Below are 17,846 nucleotides of genomic sequence, written 5' to 3'. Positions count from 1 at the left end.
GAACTCCATCGGGAGCTAATCTGTGTGTTTTAGCTTTTCTGGATGATGATTTGTTTTACTGAAATAGCATTCGTGCTTCTCTTTGTTCTCTGCCATTTTCAGACCCCATTTGTTTCTGGTAATTTTGTCCTTTTGCAGACCTGCCTGGCATGCCAAGGTGTGCCCCATTACAATTAGATCCTGTCCATCTGTGTTTTTTAGAAGCTTTTTGCCCCCCTCCAGAGTACATCACAGTGTGAAGAGTTCCCTTCTGCACATTTCTAATTCCTGCCATTAGTAGGCTTGTGTTTTTGAGGCTTGTTGCTACTTTATTTAGGCCGTGTTGGCTAATTACACGTTTGTTTTTGGGAGGCGTCTGGCAGTTCTCAAAGTGGCTTAAATCGCTGTATCTGTTCTGGAACTCTGAAGAGACCAAGGCTGAGCTCAATCTGGCATGCAAACAAATGAGATGAGACCATCTGCCTTTGCACCATTTGTCACCGCGGATTAATAAAGTTCATCATTGTCGTCAAACCTTAGCACTGACGTTTTCAGAGCGCCATAGTAAACGGATGTATAAAAATACTTTACAGGCGAGTACTTTGTTGTTTGTCTGTCTGAACGAACTATTGTCTTTTAGTTCATCTTCTGTTATCACTACAAGGAACAGTCCTGTCTTTTCTCTTCACGATTGAGACTATAAATAAAATGGCAGGTCTTGTCACTTACAGGAATTCTCCATTGGCTCTATGGTGATGTGGTGTATTGACAAGTGAGCACAAGTCCGGTGGGGAACTTTTGGTTTCTAAGTATAAGAAAAGAAAGGGGCTTCGCTCCCTAAATATTCACACACACATTTCGGAATAAACGGAGTTTGTTGTTCGTTTTTTTTAATATATAAATTGGTGCCCACATTTGAAGGGATTTGTCTCCAGAATGTCTGGTATCGCCAGCTACAAGGAGCACTCCCAACACATGGTGAGACGTAGACCAACTCAGAGGCTGGTGAGTGAATGAGGAAGGCCCTGCTCTCTGCCCACAGCCACTCGATACCACAAGCGAACTACGGTACTTGGCACAGTGAGAGAAGTTGCAAAATCAACCGGAAAGTTCAAGCAAACTATAGAAAACAACCAAATCTAAATCCGTTAAGTAATTCTCTCGTGAAGAGCGGACAGACATACTGACACAATGAGCTTGGACCATGAAATTTTGAAAACTGTTTCTTAGTGAGCACCTATGGGTCAAGGGTAACCTACATCCTACATTCCAAATTTCAAGTCCCAAGCTCTCATGGTTCGGGAGGTTTTATGGTGAGCGAGTCCGTGGTATTTGGGAGACAGATGATGATATTATACACACCTACATTAAAGGACCATCAACAACAAATCTGTATATGACCCATCTTCAAGAAATTTGGTACGCGGGTTCCCAACGCTAACTGAATCCTACTTACGTACATATATACGTCCATAGCCTGCAGCTCGGTCACCGTGTGAGGTGGCATTGGCTCTCCCATCCCAACACCTCCCACGTTGTTGGCTGCCTGCCTATATAAGGCCGTCCATCACTCCAGTCTCTACATTCCCTTCCTGCTTCGCCACGGGATTCACATCTCCCTGCTGATACCTACAGCTTTTTTATTTAGTCCATTTAAATAAACATTCTCCATTGTTTTATTGTTTGTTTTATTATGATTATAGTTATTGTTTAGGCATTTTTAGACTTGCTTTACATTGTTCAGGTACCCATTTCCTTTATCACTCCAACCGTACCCCCATTACCATGTCTATTGAGGTGATCACCATCGATCAAAGAGCTGTCACTTACCGAGTGGTTTCCATGCCCACAGATGGCACCTGCCTTTTCCATTCTCTGTGTTACATATTAAATTTAATTTGTATTTCTTTATTAATCCCAAGGGGAAATTCACAATAATTTACAAAGTATCTATCTATCTATATTGCACGGCCATATCAGGCTCACTCTTGATATCCATTGTGTCTTATGTATTGAATGACTGGACAGGTTCAAGGTGTGGACTGATGACGTACAGGAGATAATTAGACTACACAGGAGCACTAGAAGAGTGAAATGCTTAAGCCCTTCACCTATGGATCTGCATGTGAGTTGATGGCTGCCGCTGAATTGTTCGGTTGTCGCTTTTAAGTGTACTGAAATGGCCAGATATTTTACACCTTTGGACAACCGCCAATGACTCTTAAACATCTTAGATTGACAGGTGACGATTTCAGTAGTGGACACTTTGATGTTTATGAATGTTTAAACTCTCAAAAGCTGGATGTGAAGTTATCGATGAAACCGGTTGTGTGCTTACAACGCTTGACAGATGCTGAATGTCACTTCAACACAAGTCCTACAAATACTGTCGTCATTGAAACAAACCATTAAACTCAAACCGATTTATGACAGCAGCAATCCAAGCTGTGAGATTTGAGACAAGATTACTGTTCACATGGCCGACTGTACGTTACATGCTCAAGAGTAAGCTTAGTGCACAGCTTGGTCAGATTACAACTGGAGGGCCGAACTGACAATGTGGTATACAAAGAGATCCTTAACAAATAACTATTGGGATATTTTCCCTCCGTTTTAAAAAGGTTTAATTTTCTTCTTAATAAACATTTTAAGGCAGTACTTCACCGCTGCTAGTTTGAGTATATGAGATAGTCGAGGGGGGGGCCACTCCCAATTCCTTTTTAAAACAGTTGCACATACAGGTGGCTTGGCACAATTCCCTTAACCAGTGTGTCTCATTTGTAAAAGTGCTTTTATTTTTCATGCTGAATCTTTTTTTGCATTTGCTTTAAGGCACACTGACTTAGATTCCTTTGTATGCCTTAATGGAGAAATGTTCTTGCCTACTGGCATACTTCAAGAATTTGTTTTGGGGCTTTTAAGTTACTAAAGCATTTCTAAGAAAATTTCCTGTGCCTTATCACTTGGATTCCTCTTTGACGTGTTTTAGCAAAGGTCAGGGTCATTTCTTTGTAAGCCTGTATGGGGGAGTGTTGCAAGGCACGTTTTATAATGGCTATGAGGCAAACACTAAACTTGCAATAGTGGCCGTAGTTTGGAAGTGTGACTTTTTGTTGCTTAACATTTTTGTGTTTTGGTGCCTCTTATTTTTATTCCACACTCTCCCTGGGTTCTTCTGTTTTGTTTATTATATGGTGAACACTTCTGTAGAATTTTTTTTTTTTTTTTTTGTTGCACCGTCCATATTGAATATTAGCTGTTGATTGCTTGTATGGCGCCAAAGTGTCAGGCAGATATGATTTTTTTTTTTTTAAGCGCAAAATTAAGACAAGTCTGTACTTTGTATTAATGCAAAGGGGGGCAAATACTTGCTGCCATACCTTTTATATTTGACTTGTGTTTTTTTTTTTGCCAGGTTATTCTGGAGTGGAAGATGTCCCCATCAATTCATTTGAGGATCCCGTTCTGCAGTCTAGGCCTGTCCAGATTGTCCTTGCCCATGAAGATGACCACAGTTTTGAGCTGGCCGAGGAGGCTTTAGAGAGGATTCTTATGCAGGAGCGCATCCGAGATCTCAATGTGGTGGTGGTGTCGGTGGCTGGTGCTTTCCGGAAGGGCAAGTCCTTCCTGCTGGATTTCATGTTGCGTTACATGTACAATCAGGTGAGATGGTTAGACTTTCACTTTGATTTTATCCCATTGCTTTTATGTGGGCATCTGCAAAGCGTTGCATTTATTTGGTAGAAATCCAGTATATTGGTGGGGGGTTCCTTAATCTGTTATGTCAGTAGTGAACTAGTTAGAGTTCTGAACTTTGTCGTCATCGATGGTGGCATTTCTCAAGTTTAGGTTTTAATTAATGATATCTGTGTTTTGTGTTACTTATGAGATTGAAAAGCTGCTATAGAGAATATCCCACTTTGAAGGTCTTGAATGCAATTGAGTGACAATTTGGAATCTAACTGTACGTGGGAGGGTAAGATTTAAAATTTTTTGCAGTTGAATTCCGCGAAGTAAACTTCTGAATGTAACGATTTTATGTTTATTTACTTAAATTCACGGTCTCTCTTCAGTTTTATTTTTGTATATCACTCTTCACGGAGTGCGCTGTTATTATTTGACTGATGACTTTATCCACGACAACTTAACGTTTAGGATACAGTTGGCCACGTTTCTTTTTCATTTTTCCCCACTTGTAACCCAGTGACGTGCTAATGGGAACATGGTGTCAGTAGTGGGATTTGAAATCCCAGCCTCTGAGTTTGAAGTCCAAAGCCTTGACTGCTATGCCTCACTGCCTTGGCATCTCTGGTAAAGTGCAAGTATTAACTTTACAAATTGAGTACTTGTTGCTGGGCGCTGTGTTTATATATTAATGTTAGTTTTTTATTAATTTTGCTTTTTTCCTGTCAAAACGAATCATTACTAACTATGCAATATCTGTCCATTAATTGTTCGACTATGGTCTGACCGTGATGGTGAGGAAAATGAGAACTGAGCATATCTGATCAAAATACATCTTAGTGGAAAGACTTCGCTGCAGAGTGGACTTAAGATGGTGACTGTGCATTGCAGTGTGTAGAAACCGCAACCACGATATTTATTACTGCGGCGCATTCTGTTACATGGGATGTACTCAAAGTGCTTTACAAGATGGCAAAGATATATATTTTTTTTTATACAAGAAAAATAAATTTGAGTAAGAAGTTAAAAAATATCAACCTGTGTAACAGTTATATAATTAGAAAATGAACAGCTATGTGTTCTAAAATATAGGAAGGAGCAGGTTACTTTAAGCTTTATAACGGGAGTCCTCGGTCCCAGTCCTGGAGGGCCGCAGTGGCTGCAGGGTTCTAATCTGGCTGCTTAATTAGAAAGCAATTCTTGTCGATTAATTTAGTGGCTTGTTTGTGCTTTAACTCCGCCATGTCAGCTCATTCTCATATCTTAGATTTTCTTCCCCTTTCTAAGGATATCATCCAAATGACTTGAAGGCTAAAATGGAGGAGTAATTCGCAGTCCTTCACTTTTTTCTCTTCACTTTCCTCCCAAGTATTTAATTAAACCCAATAGAGCATGATAAATACACACAGGTGGAAATGGTAACAAGCTAAATGGAGAAATCCTGGTCTCTTTTGTCATTTGCATGTTGTTGCTGATTAGGAGTAATTAACAACCGAGAATACAGCTGTGTAAGACTCCAATACACAAGAAGTGTTCAAAATCTTAAAGAGCAAGACAACTAAAGTGAAGCAGAAGTGTTACTTGAACAATAAGGGCTTCTTATTAAGAAATTGGGTTGGAGCAAAGACCTGCAGCCCTCCAGGACTGTGATTTGAGGACCCCCTGTTTTATAACCATTACCGGTATTTTAAATCAATTCTAAAGGATGCAGGTAACCAATATACCAGTACTAAAACTGGTGTGATGTGCTCAGATTTTCTTTTTCTGGTTAAGATTCTCGCTGCTGCAGTCTGATCTAACTGCTACTGATTGATTTTATCTGCTGGTTTGGAGTGCATTACAGTCATCCAGTCGATGAAACGAAAGTGAATTCTCAGCATCTTGCATTGCTATAGGTGGTTTAACTTTTGCAGTGTTCCTTAAATGAGACAAATGCAGTCGTATAATCTATAATAATGTTTTATTTGCTCGATTTTTAATGATGTGGCAGGGCTAAAACTGTAAACATGGCATGTAACCGTGTGGGCACCCTGTCAGTCGCTGCCTTTTAACAGAAATAATGTGTGGTGGTGGCCTTTTAAAGAGTTCCAAGGGTCGTCCTCTCCTCCTATAGCCCAAAAATACCCCCACACTTTGCAGTGGTGGTGTAGCTCTGTAGTCTTTTTGGTCTTCCATGTTGCGAAGTCTACAGTAAATGTATTTTATCCCCTCCTATCAATTTTCATAAACTCTTGTTCATGAGCTACTATACTAACTTTCAGGTAACCATCTTCAAATATCCACCCTCTCTCTATTTAATGGGGATTTGATGTTTATTAGCTGAATGGTTTCTTTTATTGGCTCAATTTTCTTTAATGCTGGATGTCACGACATCCTAAACCAAAATAAATACAAAAAGTGGATCTTTTCTGGATATCACCTAAAACTGTTTTTGGGGTTGGTGGTGTCCCAGCCCAACCGTTGGGTCCACAGAATGACAGATTTCACATGGGTGACCCTGGCAGCCACCCAGGGCGGTATCTCCAAAATCCTTGAAACGGTGGGTACAACCTGAGCCTGTCAATCAATTAGAGGTGCCATTTATGAAAGTTAAGGGGAGTGTGCGCACTCCAAACACCAAGTAGTGTGTGCACCAAGTCTGTATTCTGTAGCTGAAGAGGCACATGCTCTGGACACCATGGGGATCTCCCACCAGACTGGAAGTCTAGTATTGGTGTTTGCGTGCTGTTTTATGAAAGGTAAAGGGAATACACTACGTAGATTCCATGAGGGGGTGCCTGCTCTGGATCCCTAGGGGGGCCTACCCTGTACCTCCCTCCCCACCTTGGGCTTTAATCCACACGGAGTCCACAGCACTCTGGTTGTGAGTACTTGAGATGTATTTTTAAGAGGTGGTAGCACGTGGTTTCCTTTTGATACCTAAAACCCTAAAGTACTTAAGCAATGTGCTGTGTGTGCGAGTGTTCACTCCTTGTCTCCTTCATGGTAAGTGTGTGTGTGTGTGTGTGTGTGTTCTTGTATTTGCAAGATGAAAATTCCCATGCTAGAATGAGGATCATTTTACCAACTGTGAAGTCTGATTATAGGTTAGGTAGCTTGGGAGGAACTATTTTTATGTGTGTGTTAATGCTGTGAAGGACAAGTGGTATTAATTTTTGATTGAATGTCCTTGGACTGTTTTGATGAATTGACACCACCAGTAACCTGCTAAAGTGGCAATTTTTCCTCCTTCATTGAAGACAATGTTTGAGGATTTTTGCTGTTTTCAGTTGTAAAAATTGCGCCCGACTCTGAAAATATTGAGGCCCGTGCATTTTAGTCAATCAATCAATCAACATTTATATAGCACATTTTCATACAAAAAAAAAAATGTAGCTCAAAGTGCTTTACAAAATGAATAGAAAAATAAACATAAGTCAACATTAATTAACATAGAATAAGTAAGGTCCGATGGCCAGGGTGGGCAGAAAAAACAAAAAAAAAAACTCAAAGCTGGAGAAAAAAAATTTAAATCTGTAGGGGTTCCAGACCACGAGACCACCAGTCCAGTCCCCTCTGGGCAATCTACCTAACATAAATGAAACAGTCCTCTTTGTATTTAGGGTTTTCATGGAAGGACTTGATGATGATGGTCACGTAGACTTCTGGCTTTCAGTCCATCAATGTTGGTGCATCAGGATGCTTTGAGTAGGTGGTGGTGGCGCAGGCCGCCACCACAAAGAAACAGAAGAGAGAGTTGGGGTCAGTACGGATTTTGGAGCCACTGTGAATAGTTATTATGAAGAATTGAACATACAGAGTATCAGGATGAAGTTAAAGTGAAGTTATAGAAAGGCCATGTTAAAGTAATGTGTTTTCAGCAGTTTATTAAACTGCTCTACTGTATCAGCCTGGTGAATTCCTATTGGCAGGCTATTCCAGATTTTAGGTGCATAGCAGCAGAGGGCCGCCTGCCCGCCTCACCACTTCTTTTAAGTTTAGCTTTTGGAATTCTAAGGAGTCACTCGTTTGAAGATCTGAGGTTCCGATTTGGAATATAAGGTGTCAGACATTCTGATATATAAGATGGAGCAGATTATTTAAGGCTTTATAAACCATAAGCAGTATTTTAAAGTCAATCCTGAATGACACAGGTAACCAGTGTAGTGACATCAAAACTGGAGAGATGTGCTCGGATTTTCTTTTCCTAGTTCGGATTCTAGCAGCTGCATTCTGCACTCGTTACAAGTGATTTATGTCTTTTCTGGGTAGTCCTGAGAGGAGTGCGTTACAGTAATCTAGTCGACTGAAAACAAAAATGTGAATCAATTTCTCAGCATCTTTCAATGATATAAGAGGTGTAACTTCTGTTAAGTGAAAAAATGCTGTCCTAGTGATCTGATTAATATGCGATTTAAAATTCAGATTACAGTCAACAGTTACCCCTAAGTGTTTTTACTTCCGTCTTAACTTTCAATCCTAGTGCATCAAGTTTATTTCTGATAACCTCATTGAATCCATTATTGCCAATTACTAAAATTTCAGTTTTCTCTTTATTTAGTTTGAGAAAATTACTATTCATCCATTCAGAAACACCAGTAAGACATTGTGTTAGTGAATCGAAAGAGTCGGAGTCATCAGGTGCTATTGATAAGTACAGCTGTGTGTCCTCAGCATACCTGTGGTAACTCGCGTTGTAACCTGAGATAATCTGACCTAACGGAAGCATGTAGATTGAGAAGAGCAGCGGACCCCGGATAGAGCCTTGTGGAACACCATATCGGATATCATGTGTCCCCATACTTTTAAATTTCAGAGAAAAATCAATTTAATCTGAGGAATGGGAATACTGGGAATCTGCTCTTGAGGTACATACAGGTCTGCTGTGGTGACCAACACAACTGCTTGACATTTTTTTTTTTTAACTAGAGCTCAGGTGGGAAAGGTGGTGGGAATAATGTGATGCCAGCTTGGTCATGGAGCCAAGAGGACAAATGCTCTCAATGGAAAATTCAGTGGTGGATTTGCTGGAAGTTTGAAAAAAATACTAGTTAGTCATAGGTGGACCCTCGGTGTTCACAGCAATGACCTCATAAAACAAATGTTTGTATTGTAAACTGTGTTGGGGATTTTCTTTATAAATACCAGCTAAAGTCATTCCCCCTCAGCTCTGCCTACGTAGTAGTGAAACGGGACAGTGAGGAGGGCCCTGCCCGGCCCCCCACTCCTGATGTCACGCTTCTGCCTCCCCTCGGCCCGTCTCAGATTAGTGAGAATATATCGCTCTTGCAAGTGAACTGTGATTAGCGTGCTTAGAAGTTGCAAAATCAACTGGAATGTTCAAGCAAATTATAGAGGGGGGGGAAAAAATCTAAATCCGTTAAGTAGTTCTCTTGTGGAAAGTGGACAGACGTACAGACAGATGTTGGATTTTATATATAGAGAGATTTAGATGGGAATATTAAACTGGTTTGCAGATGATACCAAGATAGGTGGACTGGCAGATAATTTGGAATCCGTTAAATCATCACAGAAGGACTTGGACAGCAGACAGGCTCGGGCAGATGAAATTTAATGTCAGTAAATGTAAAGAATTGCACACAGGAAGTAAAAATGTGAGGTTTGAATACACAATGGGGGTCAGAAAATTTCGAGTCCACCTTAAGAGAAGGACTTATGAGTCGGTGTGGACTCCAATGCTGTCAACTATCTGACATGTAGAACAGAATGTCAGGTTATATAGCGCCTTGACATGTGCAGTACAAGTCACTGAATGTGACGCTTGAGGCCTCACCAGTGTGTTATAAAAGCTTGTCTGGAGTCCTGGGTGCAGTTTGGGTCTCCAGGCTAAAAAAAAGGACATAGCAGCACAAGAGAAGGTCCAGAGAAGAGCAGCTAGACGGAGTCCAGGGCTACAGGGGATGAGTTATGAGAGACTGATGTGCTGAACCTTTTCAGTTTGAGTGACCGGAGATTAGAAAACCTGACTGAAGTGTTTAAAATAATGAAGGGAATTAGTCCAGAGGATCGAGACGGTGACTTTAAAATTAGCTCATCAAGAACACGGGGACACAGCATGATAACTTGATGTTCTGTGTAAATTTCACACAAACATTAGGAAGTTTTTCTTTACATAGGGAATAACAGACACTTGGAGTAAGCTACCAAGTTGTGTGGTGGACAGCTGGACTTGATGGGGTTTTTGGTGGGTTGTGTGTTTTTTTTTTTTAATAGAAGAATTGGATGACTAAGACTGGTGAGTAGTGTTGGGCTGAATGGCCTGTTCTTGTCCAGATTCTTCTAATACTCCCTATAACTTGAGCTTGTGTTTTAAGATGGGTGCCTACTGTCTGGTGTACAGTAGTAAATCTACCTGGTAGATTTGAGTCTGTGGCAGGGCACTGTGTGGCACAGGTGCTTTAGTTCACCAAATTCTGCGCAGCGTTTTGCCCATGGAGGTACAAAGTCGCTTTTGAAAGTTTAGTGAAAGCAATTGGGTTTTGTTGTTGCTTGTATTTAGATACCAAAACATCAAACCGCTTGCTTTGTAAAGCAAGTCTTTTAATATATCAACTTGGAACGTTTTATGGTGTTCTCTTTTGCCAAGTATTTAAATATTCTAAATGCCGTCGGTTCAGCTGCATGTCAAACCTTTTACTAACGTATTCCTATTCACAGAATGAAGTCTCCATACAGCCCAGAATCCTCTCTGGCCTTTCTCTATTGATTTGGCTGCCTTCAGGCATTCAGAATTTTTGATAGTCCTTTGGCTTGCTTCACTTGCTTCCTTAAGCGCGGTAGATTATTTAAACAGCTGCAGTAAATGACCCACTGGGAGGCTGTTCCCTGTGTAAATGTGAATGTTCAGATTTAAATGTATTTACATGATTTTCATTTAAAGTAAGCAGCAAATCAGAAGTGCATGCTGTCCCCTAAAAGCAGCACCTTGGCTAGATTTGTTCATGGCACATATCTTCATCACATTTCCCACAGCGACGAGTCCTAAAACCTGCTTACAGGTTGATTTGTGGTAAGTGGCTAAGGAACCTACCTCTGAAATACAAGAGTACAAGTTTCCGCACTTTGTTTTACTCCATTTATTAAGAATTTCAAAAACAAATGGCATCACTTTTCTACATAGTCACCCTCCTTTGTGATGTATTTTTCCCAGCGTCGTGCCAACTTTTTAATGCTATCGGCGAATAATGTTTTTGTTTGAGTGTGTAGCCACCGCTGCACCACTGCTTTCACGTCCTCATCGTCGTTGCATGGCTGTAGCTGGACATTCGGAGTGCGCTGCATGTGTCACACCAGTACAGCCATTTTCTAACATTTCAGTCCACTCAGACGACTCCACGAGAGAGAACGTTATCCCCATACTGAGCAACATACACAGAGATGAATTGGTGCTCCTGGCACACCACCTTCCCACAAACCGCACATGACAGATCACTGTTTCTCTTTGGTGCAATGTATTTATTTCGTAGCCATCTTCACCACAAGGGGACAACTCTTGTATTAAACTGCAATGCCAGCCAGAACTAGTCACATGACACTCTCCGACACGACCAGTTACTACTCCTCCCCGCCTTTGCTGTTTTCCAGTGAAAATATAAAAGTGCAGAAACTTTTTGAACGACCCTCATGCTTCACTTTTTTAATATACATTTAAATAAAGGTCCATTTTGACTCCTGACATGGTGATGTTTGGAGGTTGTGGTGCCCAATATCAAATATTCCTCCATATCTGAGTGACTTGTGATCCAGTGGCCCATGGAAATGAAACTGACAAGCTTGTCATCTGATAGGATGGCAGTATGCAGTGTAACCTGCACGAGTGCCAGCCTAAGATGACCACAGTCTTGTGTCGAGTTTTTTTTGGTTTGGCAATCCTTACTTTTTCCTCAGAGGGCAACTCACAAACCCCAGTAGTAACACGATGATAAATAAAGTGGAAAGATGATGCAAGGCAGTACTGCATACGCAATGCAAATGGCTTCAAAATGTATTCATGCATGAACTAAAAAAAGGAAACTGCTTAAGGCTTTGTGACTCTTAACTGGCAAAGATTGTGGGATCTACAAGGTGGAAAACTGTTCAGTATGGCAGAAAAATACCCTTGTAGCGATCACACAACCCACCAAAATGCATCTTGGAGCTGTAGGGCGACCTTCTCTGTGATGGCTTTTAATTTGGCCCTCCTCCCCTTGTTTGCTTCTCTCTCCAGTGAGTGCAGGGTAAGTGGTTGTAAATGCAGTTGGATTTTCTGATCAGTTGTTGGTACTGCCCCAGCAGAGAGCACACAGTAAAGCAGTTCACCAACCTCCATGGGCTGCTAGAAATTGCACAAAGCAAACCTCAGCGAGCCCTTTTGTGTAGTGTGTGAAGATGGTGGCACACCAGTTTCATGAGTCTCTGCTTTACTTTACTTTGACATGGGTTTTATTCTGCAGGTAACGCTGAGACATGTATATTTATGGCATGGTAGAACATTTCTGTTACTTGGGATGCCCAATGTGGGCCACGTGGTCTTTTGCCTCCCCCTTGAACCCTTACAGATTTCAACCCAGCTTAATTGGAGTTTCATTTTTCTGTCCACTGTTGCCAAGTGACTTTATCAGACTCACATTTGTAGACTTAAAGAATAATTTAAATATTTAAGGACACTAATTCTCTTACAGTGCCCTCCATAATGTTTGTGAGACACATTTTTTCCTTCATTTACCTCTCTACTCCATGGGTTAAAATTGAAAAATTAAATAATAAAATATAAAGAAAACCCTCCGCATTTTTCAGTTGAAGCCATTGGCGCCACAGTCAAATTGTGAAACAAGTCTTCATTTAACAACATAGGAAGGTTTTTTTTTTCTTCAAACTGCACCTTTTGTTAATGTCTGGACTAGGCACGTGTGGCGCATCTACCTTATCGAGCGAGTGCCTGCCCGGGATGACCACTTTTATACATCTCACATTTCTCAATTCTTTGCAGACCCTCTAATAGAGTTGAAAACCACTGGGTTTTTGTACTTAACAGAAAAGAGTGCAAATGTTGTTCCAGAAAACAATCCTTATCCAACCCGCTATATCTTTACTACAGGTTCATGGGGTGGGGGTGGGGGGGGTCTGCTGGAACCAGTCCCAGCCAACACCGGGCACAAGGCAGGAAATGAACCCCAGGCAGGGCGCCAGCCCACCACCGAGCACGCGCGCGGACACACACACACACACACACACACACACACACACACACCCAGCACACAGTAGGGACAATTTAGGATTGCCAATGCTGATAACCTGCATGTCGTTGGCCTGTGGGAGGAAATGCAAACTCCACTCGGAGAACCCGGGAAGAGAAAATGGGTCCAGAAAACCTTTCATGTTTTATTTATTTTTTTAAATTGATTTTATTGTAATATTCCATACAAATAGATACGATTTTACAAAAATGGGATTGAAAACAAATCGGGCCCCAACCCCTGAGAGAGCATGGCCAAGAGAATAAAACTTAAAGCTAGTAAAAATAAGTAAATTGAGTTTAATAAGCGGATAAAAATAAATGGAGAAGAAAAAGAAATGGGAAGAGAATCTGCTTCCTCGGTGCTTTAAGGGCTTCATCTAAAATGTTATTGATCAGATCCTGCCAGGTTTTGAAAAAATTCTGCACAGATGCTCTAAGTGAGAATTTGATTTTTTTCCCAATTTCAAATAGTATATAACATCAGTTACCCACCGACTTAAAAGAGGAGAGTTTGGGTTCTTCCAGTGGAGCGAGATAAGTCTACGTGCCAATAGTGTAGTGAAGGTGATCACAGCTTGTTTGTCCTTCTCCTCTGTGAGCCCACCAAGCACAGCTGTTAATGGGTTAGGAGGGATTGGGACCCCAAGGCTGTCTGAAAGGCATTTAAAGATTTTGGTCAAGAATGATGCTAATGTGGCCCAGTGAGGCTGGAACTTTATTGCAGTGTTTGCAGGTTAGATCTTACCCTGGAAACATTTTGGACAATTTTTAAGAGAGAACAGATGTGCTCGATTTGTATAATTTTAAGGTTAAGTTAATGTGCCTTCACAGAAAAGCCTGGGAGGACATTCCTAGCACACGTTGTCTAAAGGAAGACCACCAGAAATCTCTTGGATCTCTGTGAACTTCTCCCATTCAGCAAATGCTTCAGAGCCTTTCTCTCTCTCTCTCTCTCTCACACACACACACACAGACCCCGAGACCTTTTCATCATCCCTAGAGCTATAAACACACTCCTTGAGTGCAGCAAGTGTCCCCCAGTGTATTTACAATTAGAATTACCTCACTGTAAACTTGCACTACAACTGTAACATTGCATAATCTGACCCACTTGATTACACACAACTTAATTTATGGACTTATTTGTTTTGATTTCTTTGTATGTGTGGAATACTTGGATTGTTACCAACATCTGGTGAAAATGTCATGTCAATAGAAATGTATTTACTGTGAAAAACGCGGACACGTTAATATTTCTTTTCTCCTCACTAGCACATAGACAATATGAATTGGCTGCTACAGAACCGCTGCTCTGATGCTCCCAAATGGAGTTACGTTTTGCATTTTTAATCTTCTCCCAAGACTTTTGTTTTGCTTTTAGATTTGGTGTCAAATTGTGTCAAACTGTTGTGGTGTTTAATGAACAACATGTCTGTTTGCTTTACTGCATTGCATAGCTTGGTAATCGATTGACATCACTGCCAAATGTAATCATTTTAATCGGTTGAAATCCACTCTGATTGAGTGGATTAAATGATCGATCAGCCCCTAGTCTGAAGATTACATCCCTCAGAAAAGTTTTTGTACCTGTCTGACTTTTAGGAGACTCCATTTTTAAGAAGTCCATCTGTCTTGTTTCTGTATTTTCATAGGCAACAGCCTTTCACACTAAAGAGCAGGGTCACTGCTTGCTACTCTGGCTTTTACAACTCTTGAGTTGTAATAATGGAAAATAAACCCTTTCTTTAAATTCAGGGGATGCTAAACAGGCAATTTTGAGCTCTGTTTTACTTCCTAATTTATTCCTGCTTCTTTACCCCCAGTGCTTCAAACAGGTGACCTTTCTTGGATGTCCTGCTGTTAACATCAATGCCAGTCTCTGAACAGAGAAAGCGCATACCTTACTCCTCTCTGTGAAGATGCCAAGCATCTACAATAAAATGATTTCATACTTGGCTGTAGGGAAAGGCCGGGTCACAGTGTATGTGCAAAATGGGAGATGAGAAGGGGTAAAGGGGGCAGGGGGGCACTGTTCCATTCCACCTGAACTAGTGTGGTGCTGAGGTGTCGCCCATTGCATGGCTGCACTCGGGTCCTAATCTGGATCCTGAGTTGGTTTGTCGTGTGGTGGGTGCAGTAGTGCGCTGTATCCTGTCTGTCTGTCTGTTTGGACCATATACTCTTCATCAGTTGTATCCTGCACATTTGACAGATGGAGGCGTAGCGTTTCAGAGGTATAAATTTGGTTGTTCGTATGAATGGTGATGGCTGAAACACTGTCTTACATTTTACTGTTTCTTTGTGTTTCAGTGTGGATGGAACTTTCAGTTTTCTCCTTCATCAGACTTTGCTTTATTGTTTTAAATGTTTAAAAATAACCATTTATTTATGACCAGTTTGCGAATAACCAAAACTGAGAACGTCAACTTTGAGTCTGAAGGTGTGGGGTGTCTGTAAATTGCAAGTCTCCTACGATAAAGGCTTAAGCCAGAAAGAGTAACATCAGCGCCTTGCTTTTCATTGCATTAAAAAAATGAAAGTTTCTCTTTTTCTCCTTATTGGAATAAAAACTTGCCTGCTATCTGACAATGGGTTACACGCCTTTTGGAGATTTAAACTGTGTACAGTCCGTTTATATATCTTTGTGAACCTCTTTATGCAAATTGTATTATATTTGAAAATCTAGGCAGCCCTCTGAGCCAGTCTGTCTTTCAAGTGTTTGCTGCTGTGCGACTGTCGGGTATTTGACTGTATTTTACTTTTAAATGCTTCTGACGGAAGCTCGGTTAGTTTATTTGTTTTTTAGACCTGAGCACTGTTGAATCTTGGGATAGCAATGGCTCTGTTTTGAATTTTTCCTTTCTTTCATCAAGACTAAAAGCATACATCTTTTGGACTTTTTAATATTCTAGTGCCATAGAATTTTGTTTAGAATGAATGCACATGAGGTCAGCAAAGTGATCCTAAATTTCACCATTCAGGATCGTAAGTGTGGCGAGTTGACTCCACTGCAGTTTGACCACACGGCTGCCGTTTTATAGGTGACTCTTAAATATGTGGCTTCAGTCCTAAGGCCTGCCTCAAAGTGAGGTTCCGGTTACCAGCAGACTGTTGCCTTCCAATTCCCATGTTATACTAATAAAGCTTTTTCATTACCACATCCTGTTCATACATTTTACTTTTTTTCCATACAAGACTTTTTTGCTTTGACCCTCATACCATTTTAAAACAAAAAAAAAAAAAGCTCTGATGCTAAAACGGGTTTACTTCTCATCTCAACAAGAGCATCCAGAGTAGAGGAATGAGCCCGTGGAGCCCACACGAGAATCCCAAGCTGGTGTGTGTTGCTTTTCCAAGCCCCTCAGCTGCTACTGGGGCACTTGTGCATCTCCATGTTAGCTTAGTCTCCGATGTGCTGTGGTTGTCTTCCTGGAATCCTCCCAAGCAGTAATGTCTCTCTCATGCTTAATTAACACTTTTGACCCAGGCATGGAAGTGGTGGGTCCCCCTAGTTGTTCACGATTAGTGCCCTCATCCTGTGCCTCACAAACAGACCCTCATTATGGTGAAGGCAGCACTTTGAATGTCTGTTACAACAGCGCAGATCTTTGACCCACACCAGACTGCACTTGCTACAAGGCCTTTGGTCACTGGCGTTCATCTGATGTTGGCCTGCTTTCATAAGCTTTTTTTTTTTTTTTTTTTGTCCCTTAAAGCACCAGTACCTGTCTGGATTATTTTATAATTTTAGAAGTGCAAGTCCCTTTCTCTTTAAGTATTAAGTGGTGTGTGTGTTTTGGTTCCTCCCCTCTGTTACTTGAGATTTGGATGTCGTTGCTTAGCCACTTGCAATTATTTCACTTTTTGAATTAGGGTCTGTTTGATTTGAACGTTCGATTGGTCCTGTAAATTCAGGTCATAGGCGCATCTTTTTAGGCAAAGTGGTTTCAGGCTTCTCTCCTTTCTACACTCAACATAAAATGAATTAATAAATGTATGCTGCGTGTTTGATCAGGTACAAGTTACTTGATCCATTGGTGCCAGTGCCTAGACTGCTGGTTTTTATAACCCTGTCCTGTATCTCGGTACAAGTAACATTCTTAAAACTGTTATGCTTGCACACGCTAAAGAATCTTGCCTTAGTTTTTTGCAAATGAATTCAGTTGAAGGTTGCCTTGTGTGATATTTGAGGTATTCATCACCCACAGACTAGTGACCTGAATAATTTAATTCTTTGAGTAGTAAGAAAGTGCCATATAAATGCAAAGTGCTCAGCAATTGCAGGTTAAGGGTCTTGCTCATCGACCCGACAGAGCAGAGTCCCTTTTTGGCATTTACATAGAACAATTGAATTTGTCACCATTGAAGATCACAGCAGTGTTGTGTACAGCATGGTAAGCCTCCCCTGTGTGGCACACCCTCTTGCAGAAATCCATTGCTGCTTTAGAGTAAGAATTGAGACTGGTGGGGCTCAAACCAAAATTTGGGTTACTTCCCAGGTTGCCCAACTTATCATAGGCTGGCAAGAAGGGGGAGGGATGGCCAGCTAGCCCAGGTCATCCGAATCCTGTTAATCTTTTATGGACAGCTGGAGTTTGGAGTTTATTTTCCTGCCCTGTGTTGTCATCCATCCATATCTAAATTATGAGGTTAACCGACTGTGTTGTCATCATTTGTTAATCATTGAAACTTTGTCCTTTTTTTACTGTGCATTTAAATGTGTTCCTGTATGTAAATGTTGTATGACTTATCAGATTACTTAGTTTGAAATGTAAAGACAAAGTGTGCACTAGGAGGGGTGCTGTGCAAAAATGAACCAAAGTGAAAGTCTTCAAGACCCTGCTCTTGATGAGCCCGCATTACAAGCAGTAGATACTGACACTAGATTGGTTTAACAGTTGTAAATGCCTTTCAGGTGACCCATAATTCAATGGTTGGTTTCTTTGCTTATATTCCCGGTCCATAT

The 17,846-nt window shown here is 41.0% G+C and overlaps 1 protein-coding gene across 2 annotated transcripts in view; it reads left to right on the top strand.

Annotated features, from left to right (window-relative positions):
- Positions 1-17,846, top strand: part of atl2 (atlastin GTPase 2) — a 106,138-nt gene that overhangs the window by 28,571 nt on the left and 59,721 nt on the right. For both annotated transcript variants that reach the window (XM_039738843.1, XM_039738841.1), the window contains exon 2: positions 3,395-3,642. In XM_039738843.1, the coding sequence (XP_039594777.1) occupies positions 3,395-3,642 (248 nt within the window). The remainder of the gene's footprint in view (positions 1-3,394; positions 3,643-17,846) is intronic.

This window comes from Polypterus senegalus, chromosome 16, assembly GCF_016835505.1.
Source record: "Polypterus senegalus isolate Bchr_013 chromosome 16, ASM1683550v1, whole genome shotgun sequence".
NCBI classification, from domain to species: domain Eukaryota; kingdom Metazoa; phylum Chordata; class Cladistia; order Polypteriformes; family Polypteridae; genus Polypterus; species Polypterus senegalus.
This window is presented reverse-complemented; position numbering and strand designations above follow the sequence as displayed.